General features: G+C 36.1%; 1 protein-coding gene across 1 annotated transcript; it reads right to left on the reverse strand.

Moving 5' to 3' along the window:
* Positions 1-353: 353 nt before the first annotated feature.
* ASB17 (ankyrin repeat and SOCS box containing 17) lies at positions 354-17,453 on the reverse strand. Its single transcript, XM_036826715.1, has 3 exons — positions 16,927-17,453; positions 4,628-4,907; positions 354-638 (listed from the first exon to the last, which is right to left on the reverse strand). Exons 1-3 carry the CDS (start codon positions 17,325-17,327, stop codon positions 432-434), a joined length of 888 nt encoding a protein of 295 aa, XP_036682610.1. The 5' UTR covers positions 17,328-17,453; the 3' UTR covers positions 354-431.
* Between the last annotated feature and the right edge of the window lie 4,080 nt (positions 17,454-21,533).

Here is a 21,533-nt window from a genome sequence, read left to right on the forward strand (position 1 = left end):
TTCCCTACTACCAAACACAGTGTTTTATTTTCAAAATAACTCAGTAAACGTTTGTTATTATGGATATAAAATATAAAATAATATTTACCTAACTTAGGACATACTAAAAATAAGAGCTTCAGAGTTCAGAACATTAATATGACCAGATTTTCCACAAGTAAGAATGCTCTAAGGCCAAAAACAACTTTTAAAAACAGAATAAAAGCATAAATCTAAAATATTTTTTAAATGCATATAATTTGTTACACTGTATAGAAAGTTAATGGGTAGAGCCATATGTTAATTTAAAAGTGATTCATTTAGGGTGTCATGTGAAAATATATTTTCTAATGTAATGTTCAATGCAGTAAAAATTTGTGTGAAGTTAATAGTTTATTAACTTCTAAACCATACAACAGTGAGCGTCCTTAAAGAATGCAGAAAGACGTGCATTAGCTTTCTAAATTCAGGTAGTTCTGTAGACGAACAGGAATTAGAAGTGAAAATATTCCATTTGGGAGCATATTGTTGGTCAATAGTTGAGCCCTGATGGTTATTCTGCAAAGATGTAATAGTTCACATGGATCTTTGTATCTTGTTGAAGGAATGTAGTCCAGCCAATTTGAAATAATTGGACGTCTTCCTAAACTTAGCTGCGTCTAAAGAAAAGAGAAATAGTTAATTTTGTAATATTAATCATTGGATTAGTTCAAATTATAAACATTTTAATTTTTTTATTTGAATTCACAAAATGTATCTTAAATTTATTTAAACTTTATAATGTTTTTTCTAAAACATTTTCACCTGAGGCAAGAATTTTTACTCCCATTTTATTCTCACAATCATATATAAGGTTTAATGTGTCTAAGGACACAAAACATTATTTCTTACAACAGTGAATCTATATGTTTTTAATTTTAGACAGATCATACACTTATGGTTTATTAACTTCTTCTAGAGTAGTGTTGCCGATTTGACCAGTTTGACTGGAATTATCTAGGAGACTTTAGAAAATATTAATGCTGAGGTTCTACTCCAGAATTTCTGATTTAGTTGGTGGGGGGTTGGGCACAGACAACATAAATCCTAAAAGTTCCACCAGGTGATTCCAACCATTGTAGAGTAAAACTATATACTGCTGAATCATGAGAAGACCTAACAAGAGGCCCATACACATGAAGATAACTTTTTATGTTTTAGTTAAGCTACCCTTTTAAAGATTTGGTTCTAGAAGCCAAATGTTATTAGGCTGATTTAGAAGTAAAAGACATTGCTGTGTTATAGAGGTACTTCTCCAGAAGAACCCACCCTCTACAGACTACATGACACTTTAACTTAAATGATATATAATTTTTCATTGTTCAGTAAACAATTATTTAAAGAATATCTCATATATACTCAGCATTGACCTCGGTGCTTGGGATAATTGCTAGGCTACGCAAAATAGACATAGCCTCTGCAATCACAGAACTGTGGTCTAGAAGTAAAGATATCTAAATGTATATTTACAATAAAACTGGCAAATGTGGAAATGAAAAGCAGGGTTATTTAAAGTTCTTTAAGCTGGTTTTTATGCCATTTTTCACCTTATTGCTCAATGCTACTTCACCTATTAAGCTGAAATTGATTGGAATCCAGCTTTAACTATTTTGCCACTCAGTTGATTTTGATCAACTCATTCTATCCTAGTACTCTTCTATTATGAGTGTACCTCAGCAATAGCATTCATGGAGCTGGTTGAGAATCAATATGTCCTATAAAAATTGTGCAGGACTAACACTGGACAAGGACAAGCAAATTACTAAAGAAGCAAAAAAAATTTTAACATTTTTATTGGAGTATAATTGCTTTACAATGGTGTGTCAGTTTCTGCTGTATAACAAAGTGAATCAGCTATACATATACGTACATACCCCTATCTCCTCCCTCTCGTGTCTCCCTCCCACCCTCCCTATCCCCACCCCTCTAGGTGGACACAAAGCACCAAGCTGATCTCCCTGTGCTATGCGGCTGCTTCCCACTAGCTAGCTATTTTACATTTGGTAGTGTATATATGTCCATGCCACTCTCTCACTTCATCCCAGCTTACCCTTCCCCCTCCTTGTGTCCTCAAGTCCATTCTCTATGTCTGCATCTTTATTCCTGTCCTGTCCTTAGGTTCTTCAGAACCATATATATGTGTTAACATATGGTATTTGTTTTTCTCTTTCTGACTTACTTCACTCTATATGACAGTCTCTAAGTCCATCCACCTCACTACAAATAACTCAATTTCTTTTCTTTTTATGGCTGAGTAATATTCCATTGTATATATAGAGAAGCAAAAAAATTTTTTTTATTTTTTTGTTTTAAAAATTAGTTGCCAAGGACTTCTCTGGCGGTCCAGTTGTTAAGACTCCACGCTTCCAGTACAGGTGGCACGGGTTCAATCCCTGGTCAGCGAACTAAACTAAGATTCCACATGCCGTGTGGTGCAGCCATAAAAACAAAAACAAAAACAACAAAAAACAGCAACAAAAATTGGTTGCCAGGGCTTCCCTCGTGACACAGTGGTTAAGAATCTGCCTGCCGGGCTTCCCTGGTGGCGCAGTGGTTGAGAATCTGCCTGCCAATGCAGGGGACACGGGTTCGAGCCCTGGTCTGGGAAGATCCCACATGCCGTGGGGCGGCTGGGCCCGTGAGCCACAATTACTGAGCCTGCGCGCCTGGAGCCTGTGCTCCGCAACAAGAGAGGCCGCGATAGTGAGAGGCCCACGCACCGTGATGAGTGGCCCCCGCTTGCCACAACCAGGGAAAGCCCTCTCACAGAAACGAAGACCCAACACAGCCATAAATAAAATAAACATAGAATAATCATTTAAAAAAAAAAAAAAAAGAATCGGCATCCTTTGTTTAAAAAAAAAAAAAGAATCTGCCTGCCAATGCAGGGGACACAGTTTCAAGCCCTGGTCCGGGAAGATCCCACATGCCGCAGAGCAACTAAGCCCGTGTGCCACAACTACTGAGCCCGCGCTCTAGAACCTGTGAGTCACAACTACTGAGCCCGTGAGCCGCAACTACTGAAGCCCACACGCCTAGAGCCCATGCTCCGCAACAAGAGAAGCCACCGCAATGGGAAGTCCACGGACCACAACCAAGAGTAACCCCCTCTCGCCACAACTAGAGAAAGCCCATGCGCAGCAACGAAGACCCAATGCAGACAAAAATAGATAAATAAAATAAATTTTTAAAAAAATGCTTTAAAAATAAAAAAACTGGTTGCCAAAATAATTTGACGAATTTGCTCTCCTTACAGTTGGCCCAGGCATGGTTGATTGATGTGCATTGTTAAGGCTTAAAAAAATTGAAGACCCAGCAGAACTATATTTCTTAGGAGTTTATTTCTGAAGTCACACCTTTAAAGATAAGGGGAACTGCTAGATTCCTTGGCACTTTGACTGGTTTAAATTTATAGGGGTAGCTTTCTTTACATTATGCAGACTTATTTCTTTTTTTTTTAATTAATTTTTATTGGAGTATAGTTGCTTTACAATGTTGTGTTAGCTTCTACTGCACAGCAAAATGAAACAGTCATACATATACATATACATATATCCCCTCCATTTAGGACACTACAGTGTATTAAGTAGAGTTCCCTGTGCTGTACAGTATGTTCCCATCAGTTGTCTATTTTAGACTTATTTCTTGATACTAATAGACACAATACAATTTGATGCTGAAACTTACAGTTCATTTTGACAGGATAAACATGCCCTTCATGTGGTTGATTTTTTTTTTTAAACCTTATCAAGGAGAAACTCTTCACATTTCTGAGGGATAGATATTTTCAATTGAGCAAATATTTAAAGCCTTTATATTTTCATGCTTAAAATTGTTCAGGAATTTTGAAAAGGAAAATGTGTTTCTTGGTATGTGATTATAGTGGGGAGAAATGTAACTTTCATTTTACAATATTCTATTGGAAAAGAAGTCTGTTAAAAGTTTAATTTGTTCTGGGTTTTTTTTTGTTTTTAAATTTATTTAATTTATTTATTTTTGGCTGCGTTGGGTCTTTGTTGCTGTGCGCGGGCTTTCTCTAGTTGTGGTGAGTGGGGGCTACTCTTCATTGCAGTGCATGGGCTTCTTATCGCGGTGGCTTCTCTCGTTGTGGAGCACAGGCTCTAGGCTTGTGGGCTCAGTAGTTGCGGCTCGCGGGCTCGGTAGTTGTGGCGCACAGGCTTAGTTGCTCTGCGGCATGTGGGATCTTCCCCGACCCAGGCTCAAACCTGTGTCCCCTGCATTGGCAGGCAGATTCTTAACCACTGAGCCACCAGGGAAGCCCTGTTCTGTTTTTAAGAGAGATAGAAATCCTAATAAACAGGTTATTATGTAATTAGAATGTAATAATAATATACATCTACTTAATAACTACTAAAATAAACTATACTAACTTTTAAAAAATTATTTCATATTTAGAGGACATAAAATTATGAAATAAAAGAGCTAATGTTCAAGATAATTAGAATTTTGCCTATTTTTAATTTATAAGCATATACTCAGTGATTCACTGGATTGATAGGTTAAAAATTAACTTTATTCTTGCCTCACAATTTTATCTTAAAATTGATCAATATTTGAACCCACACCCAAAGTACAATATTTTGCTTACCTCTATTTCCCTGGTTGAAATGACAGAAAGCACTCTGGAACAAAGCACTAAACATGTTTTGGCATCTTCCTGGATGTCTACCAGTTCTTGATCAACCATTATTCTCACTCTTGAGGGGTAGAGCAATATTGTTAACACAATGTTGATAGGGTTTTTTTCTCTTTCTACGATCCCATATTGCAGGAGTATTTTTAAGATATTGGATTGTCTCATCTGAGCTACATAAAGTAGAGGTGTGATGCCACTTAATGGGCTTGGACAGTATACTGGTGTGAAAGTTCTGTGAATCAGACAAACAAGAAAAACCTCACTGAATATAGAATTAAGGAATGTGGTAAAAACTTTGTCTTAACAGTAAAGGGAAAATAATAGTATTATCTTAAATAGTAAATATCTTAAATAACATTAATGTAACTTCTCCTTTATATATAGTATGTCTTAAAAAGAGTTTTCCACTCAGAATCTAGGCCAACCTGAAGGTCAAAAAATAAGAAAACTGTACTACACACTTAAATCCCCTTTACACTTATAAAAACAAACAAACAAAAAGATTTACAATGTGTGGAAAGTGTTTAGTTTTAGTAATAGCAATTCTGTTTCTCATTTGAGAAATCCATAGTGATTAGAACTAATATTATAAAACTGATATAGCTCTGGAAAATCTAAAATGGAAAAGAGGGACAGACTTTTTTATTTCGCTTTATTAATAGAACAGAATTCTGTGACCCTTTTGTTTTTGTTGTTCTTGATCATGTATCAGGCTTGAGATTGAATTGAGTTTGAAAATTAGACTGAAAAGGAATAAGTGCAACTACCTTAATTCTATTTTTTCACTTTAATAAAATCAAAGTTGATATTTTCAGGTTGAAGAAATGTAAATTATGATGAGGGTCATATCAGGTCCCTCAAGGACAGAATTTAATTTGCCTTCTTCAGTAGAGTTTTGAGAGTTCTCTGAAATCTTGTTTTTCCTGGAGTGCTATATGATGGCTGGACTTGAAAATTTCTCCTCCCTTATGACAGAAATGAAAATGTTATTTTTTTCTAATTGTGTATAGTTCTTGCAATTGTTTCATTTAATAGACATTTAAGTTTGCTATTGAATTGATCACTATATGTAGATAAGACATGGTAGAATCAGCCACAGGGAATTTTGTATTAATTATCAAGCTTTGATTTGGCCAAATAGACATGGCTTTTAGGACTAAAGAAAGGGAAATTTTATTTATGGTCCTTGCCTCTGGAATTCTCTTGATTGGTCTAATAAAATACTAATATATTCTGCAGAACAGCATACAAACTATAAATATTAGTTTTGGACAATTATGCCTAGCAAGAAAAGCATTATTCAAAAAGAACTTTAAGATTTCAAATAATTAAGATGGGAGGCAACATGGTATAGTGCTAAAAACAACAGAGATTTAAAGGTTCTAGGTTCTAGGTTTTAGTTCTCCTAACTAATAAGTCAGCTTCTTTGAGTCTCCATTTCCTCATGCATTTATGTATTCATTTGCTCACCCATTCATTAACTAATTTATTTAACACTGGCTTGTCCAGAGTGTACTGAGTACTAGATATGCAAAGATGAAAGATGTAGTCCTTGATCTCAAGATGCTTATTATAGTCTAGTAAGGGAAACAAACAAGTAATTCAGTAAATACAATACAAGGTGATAATTGCTACAATAGAAACATGCTTGGGGAACTGTAGAAGCACCAAGGAGGGGCACCTAACTCTACCTGGGTTAGTCATTGCCTGTAGGTTATTCTGGATCTAAGACTTGAAGGTCATAGTAGGTGTTTGGCAATAAAAAGATTGGAAAGAATGTTTCATTTACAAACATAAACCAACACTGGAATATTGTTATGCAAGAACTAGCTATATAAAATACATCTTTTGTATTAGATAAGTTCTCTGGTTGAAGTGTATTTGGGGTCCTAGAGACCTCCCATATGGTGATTCTCTTGTCAGGAGCTCCAAAAAGTACAGTTTGAAAATTACTAGACCAACTAGTTTATCTCCAAAGCTTCACTGAGCTCTGAAATGCCAAGATTTTGTGATTAAAAAAAAAAAATAGTGTGGTGCAGTGCAGAATAGTGTTTTAGAAATTAAGAAGTGGGATTTTTGTCATCACTCTACCAGTGGCACTATATATATCCTTCTAATTCTGTATAAAATATATATACACTCTCTCCTAGAGTCATCTCCAGATCAATATTGTCCTGAACATCTCATCTTTTTCACAAATACTTCCAACACATATCCAAAATTGAACTTCTAAACTACTTCTATATTCCCTCTCCTGATTGTTGGTATTCACTTTCCCAAACCACCACTGCATTCAACTCTTTTACATTTCTTTGATTTGTGTATGTTCTTCCCTTCCATTTTCAATTCTGGGACAAGTCTTGCTCATCGTATAAGACCCTGTCTAATAAACTCTATGGCACTTTGTACATAGCTCCATTAAGCTCTTATAATTTTGGACAACTTGCTTAATGTCTCTAATCTTTCATTTTCTTATCTTCAAAATCAATGGGTGGGCAAGATAAACTATAAAATTTTAAGTTCTACAGGGCAATACTCTTTGTCTGTTTAATACACTTTTATATCCCTAAATGCCTAGAACAATGCTTGGCCCATAGTACATACTCAAATATATGTTAATTGATTTTCTTTTTTACCATTATCCTGAAAAATATTATTAATTTTGAAGTTATTCTGTAGCTTTCGGGCCTAATCAGAATTTTAGTGAAGCACAATCATTTAACATTTTCAAAAGCAATCTAATTTATTCATCTTGCTAACTCTTAAGAAGATATTTGCCTTAAGAGACTTATAAGTATGGGAATTCAAGGGACTTAGGGGACAAAAAATACTGTAAGTGGCCCTTGTTAAGATGTAGAGATATTAGTTGATTTTAAGATATTAAGATTGACATTACTGTAGAAGATATTTTGAACCAAAAATGTTGAAAACATAACTAAAACTCAAATAGGTTTACAATGAGATTCAAAAGTCTAGTCCGTACCCAAATGACATATAATTAATCCTCATGTTTAAAGACCATGTTATTATAAACCAAAATTTGCTTAATCTGTCCTGACAGTTAATTATTACAGTACTTATATGGATGGAATGAGGCAAGCAAAGCAAGAATCAATTTTTAAATGTGAGGTTAATGAACTGAACCCTCTGTATCTGAAAACCTGTCATATATACACTTATGAAATGGGACATAATATTTCCATATAGACATGCAGGGAATGATTCCGTTTTGTAGCTATAATAATTATTTCTAAAAATTTTCCTAGCATTTCTCTTGTGGTTTCCAGCTGCCAATTTAATAGACCTTTCTTCATAATAATTTTATCTTTGATATTTGACACAGTTGACTTTCTTGAGATGTTTTCCCATGACTCTATGGGACCATTCTCTTCAAGTTATGCATCTACCTCTTTGACTATTCATTCTCAACCCTCTTTCACTGATTCCTCTTCCTCTGCCCTCAACATCTAAGTAAAGTAGATGTGGCCTTTTGACTAATTTTCATCTGATTAATTGTTCTCAGGCAATTTCGTCTATGACCATAACATGATAACTACTGTCTATTAATTTATTCAACAAATACTTACTGAATGCATACTGTATGTCAGGCACCCTTTTGGGTACTTGGGATATATGAGTGAACAAAACAGAGATGCCACTTTCTTGCTAATATAGTAGTGAGGGATAACAGACAATACATAACAGAATGAACATAGCAAACAAGGCAATTTTATAATATGTTAGAAGGTTTGATAAGTATTGTGGGAAAAAGAAAAAGTAGTGCAGGATAAGAAGTATGGAAGTTCTGGGAAGGTGCAGAGAGGGCATTTCTCAATTTTATTTTATTTATTTATTTAATTTAAATGCAGTTGACATGCAATATTATATTGGTTTCAGGTGTATAACATAGTGGTTTGATATTTATACACAATATGAATTGATCACCACAATTAATCATCTATCACCGTACAAAGTTATTACAATATTATTGACTATATTCCCTATGCTGTAAATTACATCCCCATGACCTATTTATTTTATAACTAGAAGTTTGTACCTCTTAATCTCCTTCACCTATTTTTCCCAATTCCATACCACCCATGCCGTGAAACCAACAGTTTGTATCTATGAGTCGGTTTCCTTTTTGTTTTGTTTGTTCATTTGTTTTGTTTTTTAGATTCCACATGTAAGTGAAATCATACAGTATTTGTTTTTCTCTATCTGACTTATTTCACTTAGCATAATGCCCTCTAAATCTGTCCATGTTGTCACAAATAGCAAGATTTTATTCTTTGGTATGGCTGAGTAATAATACATTGTATATATGTGTATATGTATATATGCACAGACACTACTTCTTTATCCATTCATCTATTGATGGACACTTAGGTTGCTTCCATATCTTGGCTATTGTAAATAATGCTGCAAGGAACATAGGGATGCATGTATCCTTTTTAATTAGTATTTTCATTTTCTTCACATAAATACCCAGAAGTGGAATTGCTGGATCATATGGTAACTCTATTTTTAATTTTTTTGAGGAAACTACATACTGTTTTCCATAATGGCTGCACCAATTTACATTCCCACCAACAGTGCGCAAGGGTTCCCTTTTCTCTACATCTTCACTAACAGTTATTGGTTGTCTTTTTGGTAATAGGCGTTCTGACGGGGGGAGGTGATATCTCATTGTGGTTTTATAAATATAGTTATTTATCTATTTATTTATTTATCTATTTATTTATGGCTGAGTTGGGTCTTTGTTGCTGCACACGGGCTTTCTCTAGTTGTGGTGAGTGGGGGCTACTCTTGGTTGTGGTGCGCAGGCTTCTCATTGTGGTGGATTCTCTTGTTGTGGAGTGCAGGCTCTAGGCATGAGGGCTTCAGTAGTTGTGGCACACATGCTCAGTAGTTGTGACTTGTGGACTCTAGAGCGTAGGCTCAGTAGTTGTGGCTCAGGGGCTTAGTTGCTCCATGGCATGTGGGATCTTCCTGGACCAGGGCTTAAACCCATGTCCCTTGCATTGGCAGGCAGATTCTCAACCTCTGCGCCACCAGGGAAGCCCTCATTATGGTTTTAATTTGCAATTCTCTGATGATTAGTGATGTCGAGCATCTTTTCACATATCTATAGGCCATCTGTATGTCTTCCTTGGGAAAAAATACCTATTCAGGTCCCCTGAACCTCTTTAAATTTGATTTTTGTAATATTGAGTTGTATGAGTTCTTTATATGTTTTAGATATTAACCACTGGTTGGATATATTGTTTGCATGTAACTCTCCCCACTCAGTAGGTTGCCTTTTCATTTTGTTGATGGTTTCCTTTGCTATCCAAAAGCTTTTTAGTTTGATGTAGTCCCATTCGTTTATTTTTGCTTTTGTTGCCCTTGCCTGAGGATACATATCCAAAAAAATATTACTAAGACTGATGTAAAATTGCATACTGCCTATGTTTTCATCTAGAAGTTTTATGGTTTCAGGTCTTATATTTAGGTCTGTAACCATTTTGAGTGTATTTTTGTATATGGTGTAAGAAAGTGGTCCAGATTGGTTCTCTTGTGTGTAGCTGTCCAGTTTTCCCAACACCATTTCTTCAAGACGTTGTCTTTTCCCCGTTGTATATTCTTGCCTCCTTTGTTATAGATTGATTAACCATATAAGCATGGGTTTATTTTTGGACTCTCTATTCTGTTCCATTGATCTATGTGCCTGTTTTTGTGCCAGTACTATACATTTTTGATGACTATAGCTTTTTAGTATAGTTTGAAATCAGGGAGCATGATACCTCCAGCTTTGTTCTTCTTTATCAAGATTGCTTTGGCTGTTCATGGTCTTTCAAGATTCCATACAAATTTTAGGATTATTGGTTTCAGTTTCATGAAAAATACCATTGTTATTCTGATAGGGATTGCATTGAATCTGTAGATTGCTTTGGGTAGTTTGGACATTTTAACTGTTAATTCTTTGAATCCATGAGCATGGTATATCTTTCCATTTCTTTCATCAATATCTTCAATTTCTATCATCAATATCTTATAGGGGTTTTTTTGGTAAGTTTATTTATTTATTTATTTATTTATTTATTTTGGCTGCATTGGGTCTTTGTTGCTGCACACAGGCTTTCTCTAGTTGCAGCGAGAGGGGGCTACTCTTCGTTGCAGTGTGCAGACTTCTCATTGCAGTGGCTTCTCTTGTTGCAGAGCATGGGCTCTAGGTGCTCGGGCTTCAGTAGTTGTGGCTCGTGGGCTCAGTAGTTGTGACTCGCAGGCTCTAGAACGCAGGCTCAGTAGTTGTGGCGCACAGGCTTAGTTGCTCTGCAGCACGTGGGATCTTCCCGGACCAGGGCTCGAACCCGTGTCCCCTGCATTGGCAGGCAGATTCTTAACCACTGCACCACCAGGGAAATCCCAATATCCTATAGTTTTCAGAGTACAGGTCTTTCACCTCCTTGGTTAAATTTATTGCGAGATGTTTTATTCTTTTGATACAATTATAAATGGGATTGTTTTCTTAATTTCTCTTTCTGATAGTTACTAACATTTAGAAATGCAATAGATTTCTTTATTGATTTTGTATCCTGCAACTTTACTGAATTCGTTTATTAGTTCTAATAAATTTTTGGTGGACCCTTTAGGGTTTTCTCTATATAGTATCATGTCACCTGCAAATAGTGACGGTTTTACTTTTTTCTTTCCAGTTTTTCCAATTTTGTCTCTTTTTCTTGTTTGATTTGCTGTAGCTAGGACTTCCAATACTATGTTGAATAAAAGTGGTGATAGTGGGCATCCTTTTCTTGTTCCTGATCTTAGAGGAAAAGCTTTCAGGTTTTCACCATTGAATAATATGTTAACAATGAGTTTATCATATATAGCCTTCATTATGTTGAGGTATGTTCCCTCTATACCCACTTTGTTGAGAGTTTATATCATAAATGGATGTTGAATTTTGTCAAATGTTTTTTCTGCCTCTATTGAGATGATTATATGGTGTTATTCTTTGTTTTGTTAATGTGGTGTATCAGGTTGATTGATTTACACATATCGAACCATTCTTACATCCCTGGAATAAATTCTACTTGATCATGGTGTATATCCTTTTAATGTATTGTTGAATTCGGTTTGTTATTCTTTTGTTGAGGATGTTTGCATCTATGTTCATCAGGGATATTGGCCTGTAATTTTATTTTATTTAATTATTTTTTTCAAAGTGCCTTTATCTGCTTTTGGTATCAGGCTAATGCTGGCCTCATAGAATGAGTTTGGGAGCATTCCTTCCTTTTCAATTTTTTGGATGGTTTGAGAAGGATTAAGTCTTCTTTGAATGTTTGATATTCATGAAAGTGTCTGGTCCTGAACTTTTGGCATTTTCCAATTTTAAATAGGATGATAGGAGAGGGCTCTACTGAAATGTGACATTGGATAAAGAAGAAGGAGATGAAGAAGTTAGCCATTTGGACATTTAAGAACCCTAAGGCAGGAGAGTGTGCCTGGGGTGGTGAAGGAAGAGTAAGGGAGCCTGTGTGGCTAAAAGTGTGAAAAGGGTGAGGGGTAGTAGGAAATGAGGACAGAGGTAATGGGATGTCACATCGTGTGAAGCCTTGCAGATCACTCTAAGAACTTCATCTTTTACCCTAAATGGAATGGAAGAGCCATTGGAGATTTTGAGTAAAAAAAGCAGCACAATCTCACTTTTATTGAGAATTTGTTATGGGATAGAAGGAGAGAAATCACTTAGCTTGGGTGATAACAGTGGAGATGATCAAATTCTGTATATTGTTTAAAGGTAGACTCAACAGATGTCCTGACAGACTAAGATGTGCAATATAAAAGAGAGACATCAAGGATGACACTACATAATAGCCACCTACTGCACATCTTTACCTGGATATCCCTTAGGCAATGCAAACACATGCGTCCAAAACGGACTTTGTAGTCTCTTGTAATAATTTTGATAGATTTGTGGCATGACCATTGTGGTAGACTGAAATGGCCTCTCAATATGGCAAAAAGGATTTTGAAGATGTAATTAGGATAAGGATCTTGAGGTGCGAGATTATCCAGGTGGGCCCAGTATAATCACAAGAGTCCTTATAAGAGGTGTCAGAGAATGATAGAAGCAGAGCCAGTGAAGGAGATAGGACTACAGTGTTGGCTTTGAAGATGGAGGAAGAGACCATGAACCAAGGAATGTAGGCAGCTCTAGAAGCTGGCAAAGGCAGCTAGAGCATCTAGCTAGAGCCCTCTAAGGCTCTCCCTTAGAGCCTCCAGAAGGAACCCACCCTGTGACATCTTGATTTTAGCCCTTGTAGCCTCATTTTGGACTTCTGACCTTCAGAACTATAAAATAATAAATTTATATTATTTTAAGCCACTAAGTTTGTGGCAGCTTTGTTACAGCAGCAAAAGGAAGCTAATACAATCATCAACAAGTCTCAAAATTTAGAAATCTGAAGATTAACTCTTCTCTTTCATTTTCTACTTCTAATCACCTACTGTAATGCCTGGTTATTCTATTTAGTAATACCTCTTCTTTTCCCTATTGCTATTGTTTTTAGTTTAAGTCCTCATTATAATTTACCTAGGGATTGGGGGAGATGGTGGTAGAGCAGATTAGTTCTTCCCCCAAAACTATTATAAGTACACATGTAATCTTAGTTAGCACACTGGGCATGCTATGCAAATTCAGTTTCAAGCACCTCCTCTAACCACCTCCCTCTTTTCAATCAGATTGCTTCCCTCAACCCTTCCTCTACAGAAATTCTGGAGCTGCCATTTTACCTGGAGTGTTTGAGCAGTCTACTAACTAGTCTCCCTAATTCTAGCTGCACCCTCCCTTCCCACAGTCCAGTCTTCAGATGGGAGCTGATGAATATTTTCATACTCCAAGTCTGAAAAGACCTTCACTGATTGGGCATCACCCGTGGTATAAATTTCAAATTCCTTAGTATGGCCTACAAAGGTCCTTCAAGGGTTCTCTTTTAGGCCTTATCTGTCACTATTACCTAATTTCCATCTCACTCTCTAGCAATTGCTGAATTGCCTGTAGTCACTGGATACAACATGTTTGTATCTCTCTTGGCTTTAGTCAACCTCTCTCTGCCTAGATTACATTTCTTCAAGGGAAAGACAGGGAAAACTCCTTTCTACATTTTAAAAATAAATTTAAGACATCACCTCTTCTAAAGTGCCTTCTCAGGTACCTGCTCCTCCCCAATAGTGTTGAAGATGTCCTCTGTTCTTTCTACCTCTATATGCTTCTATTTTTGAACTTATAGTATAATTATAATTTTTTATGGCTTATGTACTAGTCTGTGAGCTCTCCAAAATCAGGAAATATGTCTACTTTGTTTTTGTATCCTCAGCAAATAACACAGTGCCTGGTACTTAGAAAATGCTTAGTAAATGATTATTGTTATTTTAACTGAATGATGTCATCTCTCTTTATCCACTTACAGTTGCCATACTGTGGCATTTATTTTTGCAGGTTTATTGCAAAAATGAAAAAACTAAAGTTCCTTTCTCTCATTAATTCTGTTTCTTCTCCTCCAGGGACCTATTTAGACACTTCATTATTGGATTAGGGAAATTATCAAACTGGAGTGTATACAGGGGGAGGTGACCAAAGAATGATGCTGCTATGGAAATAAAGAACAACAGATAATAGGAAACGTAAGGTATTCATTATGGGAACATAATAGCTATGTTCAAATATTTGAGAGGTTTTCATACAGGACAGAGAATGAGTAGACTTTGTACTCTATATCTCTGGGGGCAGAGTTGGAGAAATGGAGACAATTCAGTGCACTATGAGGAAGAAGAATCTAATAAAGCTGTATAAAAATTCACAATAAAAAATTCACTTTTTCATCCAACACAATCTTCATTAACCACTTGCTATGTATCTGCATAGTTCTAGACATGAGGATTCAATGTTGAAGCAGTAGTCAAAGTTCCTCCTTTCATGGAGCTCACTTTTAGCAAGAGTAGACAGTGGACAACCAATGTGTGGTTGGAATATAGTGTTCAAGGGGGAGAATGACATGAGATTAGAATTCAGGAGATTGGATTTGGGGACAGATCATATGGGAGTTTTAAAAAATGGGTATTGAGTTTGAATTTTATTTCACCTGTGGTAGGAAAACTTTGGTTGATTTTAAGCATGGGTGGTATGACCTATTTTACATTTTTATAAGGTCACTCAGGCTTCTGAGTCAAGAATGGATTGTAAGAGGGAAGAGTGGAAGCTGGAAGACTTTTTAGGAGTCTATTGGAGTTGTCTAGGCAAGAGGCGATGGTGGCTTCACCTAGGTTAGAAACAGAGGAGATGAAAAGTATAACTAATTGTTACATATTTTAGAGATAAAATCAAAAAGATTTGCTGATGTGTTGTGAAAGAAAGAGAAGAAGCAAGCATAAATCCTAGATTTTTGGCCTGAGCAACAGAGGCCATTAATCAAGGGCAGAATTCAGGGGAAGGAGCAAGTTGGCAGGCAGAGTGTGAGTAAGATCAGTATTCTGTTTTGATTCTGTTAAATTTGAGATGCTCTGTGGAGATGTTGAGCAGACAGCCTCATATAGGAGGAGTCTGGAGCACAGAGGAGAGGTCATGACTGGAGATAAAGATTTGGGAGTCATTGGCATATCGTAATATTTAAAGTCATGGGACTGGGTAAAATCTTTGAGGGAAAATGAGTGGCTAGGAAAGAGAAGGGTCCCTGGTAAAGGAATGGTTTACCTCAGGAAATAGTTAACTCACTACTACTAGAGTTATTCAAGCAGAGACCAGATGAGCACCAACCAGAGATGCACTCTGGGAGTTGCTACCCAGGAAGAGGGGTTAGGGGAGGTTTGCTAATGAATTCTTAGGTTCCATCTGAATTTAAAATTCTGTGAATCTGAAAGATCCTAAAGATATTGTGGTACGTAGAATTGGCCTGTAATGTGTTTTACCTTGTGGATGCATCTAAGTCAAAATCTGTTAATCTTAATAACAGTTTATTAAGACAGTTGTTAATGGCACTCTATCATGTCCCACCGTGTGTTTTTCTTTCATTTTCCTTTCTTTCCTTTCAGTTTTCCCTTCTTGCCCCTCATTAATCTTTTTTTTAACTTATCCTCTCTTCCTTTGTTTTACTTCATTTTTCTTTCCCATGGGCCTGCCAGGGATACACATAGGCACTACTTAACCCAGCTAGTGACACTCAGTGATAGAAGCTGCTGATCTCTGCTATAGTTACAAATATAACGGTCGTAAAACAACCAAAAAGTACTATTTTGGGTTTTATTTTTTGATACTGAAGACTTCAGCTCTCAGTTTTTGTACTTGGGTTATCATTAAGGAAAGTAATCCAGTGGTTCTCCTTCACCACAGTGATACACAATCAAGAAAACAGCTCTGCTTCAGGCAGAATCTAAATTGGTTTAATCTTAAACTGATCTTATCTGTCTCGTTTTTCACTGAATACATGGTTCTATCATCATGCCTAGTACAGTGCCTCATGCATAGTAAGGTGATAAGTACTTTGTTGAATGAATGAATAAATGCACATCTGTTCTAATCAAACTAATACCTAAAACCAAAAAGTACATTGCAGTTAGTGCAAACTAAGTAACTTTAAAATCTGTATTACAGACTACAACGAGGTCATATTGGACATTTTATTCTAAGATCCTCAGTAGTATTCATTAGCTAGATTGACATGTTCAGACAATGTGAAAATTTGGTTCTATAACAGATTGAATCAGGTATTTGGCTTTCACTGTGTTCAATTCTGGAGAATTTGGAGTCAAATTTATAATGTTTAACATAAAAATAGGGAATTATTATGTTTAACAAGTATTACTAAGTGAATATGTGTGTATATCCTGAATTATACTTTGAAAGTCAATTTAGACAGTTTATAGGTAAACATTCTCAGTATTCTCAAAAAGAAGAGATCACAGTATTACAAAAAATAATGTCTTTGACTAGTTACAGAAATCTAGGTTGTGTAACATTGCATTACCTTGAACACTTACATATAAGCTTTATAGAGCAAACCACTAGTAATTTATTGGTACATAATACTTTACATAAAGGTAAAGTTTTATTGAATAAATAATGAAGGAATGAACAAATGAATGAGCAATCAAGTCAGGATTCTTTATCCATATGTAGTCACTATGCATATACATTTTAGAAAAAAAGAAGTAGTATAACCTCCTAAAAAGAAATTTTCTCCTTTTATGTTGAAAACATATGAGATTATTACCTCCATATCAGTGCCAGGTTACAACTTCTGTCTTGAATATAGTCTTTTGTCCTCTTGAGGAGCAATTCCACAAAGTCAGGATTACCTTTTCTGGCGAAAACCCAGTACAGAATTGTATTCACACATATTTCACTAAATTCAAGATTAAAATTTAGTTCAAAACAGTATCCTGATTTTTCGACAAATGCAATATAATCTGTGAGTAGTATGTCAAACCCATCCAAGTCGCTGTACCTCAGAATTGTTGCCAGTGTTCTGTAAATCCTGGGTTCATAACAGTGATATCCCCACTGACCCAAAAACTGCAAGGATGGTCTTTTAACAATTTTATCAATGAGATTGCAGAATATATTGCTTCGTGGACAAGAAGTCTTTTGACATAATTTAGAAGATTTACTCATTGCTACTTAAGGCAACGATATAGAAATAAAATCACAGGAAGTCATACTGTAATCCTTGAGTTACATATTTTGATAATGTGGTAGGCTTGACCCTACAAACAGGAAGTGCTCTTTAAACTGTAGCCAGAAGAAAATATCATGTGAAATATTACCATCAAGTACTGGATGACATCACAATAGATGGAGATCTGTCATCAGCATAGGTCAGAAACTTGGGATATTATATGTAACTGGTGACCTTTGAGAAGGACATATTGGACAGAAATGGCACATGGGAGAGCTAAGATATAATATTTTTAACTTTCTAAGAATTCAACTCAAGCTAGTATGTATGTTTATCAAGCGCTAAAAGCACAGTCTATACATTAGACAAAATAGTATTAATAATCAGACTGATTATTCTTTTTAGGCCATCATATAACAAAGAGATAATGATAGAGTGAAAAAGTTCACGTACTATTGTTCTCATGTTCTGCATGAGGACTGCACGTTCTCACTTAATCTTCACAGAATATTTTCCCTATGTTGTAGTTGAGGAAACTAAGGCTTAGATAGGTTAAGAAACCTGCTAATAGGCACTGTATTAATTCTGAGAGAGAAAAGACGTCATACAATATTAAATGAAATTTGGAAACTTTGTTTTAGAATTGTAAGTTATGTAGAGATTATTCCTCTATATATTAGGCAGAATATATACAATGGGGACATTAAAAGTACTTCAAGCTGGGGCTTCCCTGGTGGCACAGTGGTTAAGAATCTGCCTGCCAATGCAGGGGACATGGGTTTGAGCCCTGGTCTGGGAAGATCCCACATGCCACGGAGCAACTAAGCCCATGCACCACAACTACTGAGCCTGCTCTCTAGAGCCCGCAAGCCACAACTACTGAGCCTGTGTGCCACAACTACTGAAGCCCACGTGCCTAGAGCCCATGCTCTGCAACGGGAAGCCACCGCAATGAGAAGGCCATGCACCGCAATGAAGAGTAGCCCCTGCTCACTGCAGCTAGAGAAAACCCGCGCACAGCAACGAAGACCCAATGCAGCCAAAAATTAATTAATTAATTAATTTTTAAAAAAGTACTTCAAGCTTATTATGGCATCCTTGTCTCAGTAAAATAAAGCAGCAATATGTTAAGATTGTTTTATCATTATTTTGTAGTTAATGCTTCAGCCAACTTTCTGTTAAATTTAACAATCTTGGATGTATTTATTAGCAATTTTAAAGGTATTTAAGTATTTTCTTTTTCCTTTTGCATTTTTTTCTTTACATAACATGAATGATGTCTCTTTAGTAAAGGGAAGTTATAACTTTAGGTTTACTGTAATATACTTCCACTAATATTGTATTTTATAAAATCCAAACTCTCTTTTAGCATGAAGACCTAATAAATATTGTCATCTTTCTAAAAACCAAGAATTCTGTTGTTTTCCTCTACTTTCTTTTTCTTCTTTTCCCTAATTCAAAAAACACATTTTTAATTGAACTATTTTTGTTGATTTCTTAAGAATACCAAATATAAAGGTTGTAAAAAATTGAAACATAATAGAGCCAGTGAAAATCCCTCCTTAAGATAATCACATTAGTCCTAAGCATAGGCTGTGCCCACCTCCCAAACCCCGCCCCTGCTTAGGCCCCGCCCTCCACAGCCAAGGCCTTTTCCCCCTTTTTTTTTTTTTTTTTTCTCCTCCTCTGTTTAACTACTGTGGTTCTGTTTTACCTTCTGGTTGTTGTTTCATCTATATTTTTATTTTTGTATTCTTTCTAACATATCTGTTAGTTTCCTAGTCTAATTTTATTTCTTTACTTTGTTATTCTCCTTTTTTTTTTTTTTTTTTTTTTTGCCGCCCTGCACAGCTTGCAGAATCTAGATTCACGAGCCGGGGGTCCGGCCGAAGCTCCTGCGGTGGGAGCTCCGAGTCCAAACCACTGGACTAACAGAGAACCTCAGACCCCAGGGAATATTCATTGGAGTGAAGTCTCCTGGAGGTCTTCATCTCAGCACCAAGACCCAGCTCTACCCAATAGCCTACAAGCTCCACTGTTGGAAGCCTCAGGCCAAACAACCAGTAAGAGAGGAACACAGTCCCACTCATAAAAAAAGGGGGGGGGGAGGTGACAAAAAAATATGTCACAGATGAAGGAGCAAGGTAAAATCCTACAAGACCAAATAAATGAAGAAGAAATAGGCAATCTACCTGAAAAAGAATTCAGAGTGATGATAGTAAAGATGATCCAAAGTCTCAGAAATAGAATGGAGGCACGGATTGAGACAATACAAGAAATGTTTAACAAAGATCTAGAAGAACTAAAGAGCAAACAAACAGAGATGAACAAAATAACTGAAATGAAAAATACACTAGAAGGAATCAATAACAGAATAACTGAGGCAGAAGAATGAATAAGTGAGCTAAAAGATGAAATGGTGGAAATAACTGCCGAGAAACAGAATAAAGAAAAAAGAATGAAAAGAATTGAAGGCAATCTCAGAGACTTCTGGGCAACACTAAACACCAACATTCAAAGTATAGGGTCCCAGAAGAAGAAGAGAAAAAGAAACGGTCTGAGAAAATATTTGAAGAGACTATAGTATAAAACTTCCCCAACATGGGAAAGGAAATAGTCACCCAAGTCCAGGGAACCCAAAGAGTCCCATACAGGATAAACCCTAGGAGAAACATCCACGACACATATTAATCAAAGTAACAAAAATTAAATTCAAAGAAAAAATATTAAAAGCAGTAAGGGAAAAACAAAAAATAACATACAAAGGAATCTCCATAATGTTATCAGCTGATTTTTCAGCAGAAACTCTGCAGTCCAGAAGGGAGTGGCAGGATATACTTAAAGTAATGAAAGAGAAAAACCTACAACCAAGGTTACTGTACCCAGCAAGGATCTCATTTGATCTGAGAAATCAAAAGCTTTTCAGACAAGCAAAAGCTAAGAGAATTCAGCACCACCAAAGCAGCTTTACAACAAATGCTAAAGAAACTTATTCTAGGTGGGAAACACAAGAGACGAAAAAGACCCACAAAAACAAACCCAGAACAATTAAGAAAGTGGTGATAGGAACATACATGTCGATAATAACCTTGAATATAAATGGATTAAATGCCCCCAAGCAAAAGACACAGCCTCGCTGAATGGATACAAAAACAAGACCCATATATATGCTGTCTACAAGAGACCCACTTCAGACCTAGGGACACATACAGACTGAAAGTGAAGGGGTGGAAAAAGATATTCCATGCAAATGGAAATCAAAAGAAACCTGGAGTAGCAATACTCATATCAGATAAAATAGACTTTAAAATAAAGACTGTTAAAAGAGATAGGGAAGGACACTACATAATGATCAAGGGATCAATCCAAGAAGAAGATATAACAATTGTAAATATTTACCCACCCAACATGGGAGCACCTCAATACATAAGGCAAATGTTAACAACCATGAAAGGGGAAATCGGCAGTAACACAATAATAGTAGGGTACTTGAACACCCCACTTACACCAATGGACAGATCATCCAAACAGAAAATAAATAAGGAAACACAAGCTTTAAATGACACCATAGGCCAGATAGATTTAATTGATATTTATAGAACATTCCACCTGAAAGTGGCAGAATACACTTTCTTCTCAAGTGCACACGGAATATTCTCCAGGATAGATCACATCTTAGGTCAAAATCAAGCCTAGGAAATTTAAGAAAATTGAAATCGTATCAAGCATCTTTTCTGACCACAACGCTATGAGATTGGAAATCAGTTACAGGAAAAAAACTGAGAAAAACACAAGTACATGGAGGCTAAATGGTGCTCTACTAAGTAACCAAGTGATCACTGAAGAAATCAAAGAAGAAATAACAAAACATAGAAACAAATGACAACGAAAACATGACGCCCCAAAACCTATGAGATGCAGCAAAAGCAGTTCTAAGAGGGAAATTTATAGCAATTCAATCTCACCTCAAGAAACAAGGAAAATCTCAAATAAACAATCTAACCCTGCACCTAAAGCAACCAGAGAAAAAGAACAAAGAAAACCCAAAGTCAGTAGAAGGAAAGTAATCATAAAGATCAGAACAGAAATAAATGAAATAGAAACAAAACAACAGCAAAGATCAATAAAACTAAAACTGGTTCTTTGAGAAGATAAACAAAATTGATAAACCCTTAGCCAGACTCACCAAGAAAAGAAGGGAG

The sequence above is a fragment of the Balaenoptera musculus genome, chromosome 1 (genome assembly GCF_009873245.2).
Source record: "Balaenoptera musculus isolate JJ_BM4_2016_0621 chromosome 1, mBalMus1.pri.v3, whole genome shotgun sequence".
Classification (NCBI taxonomy): domain Eukaryota; kingdom Metazoa; phylum Chordata; class Mammalia; order Artiodactyla; family Balaenopteridae; genus Balaenoptera; species Balaenoptera musculus.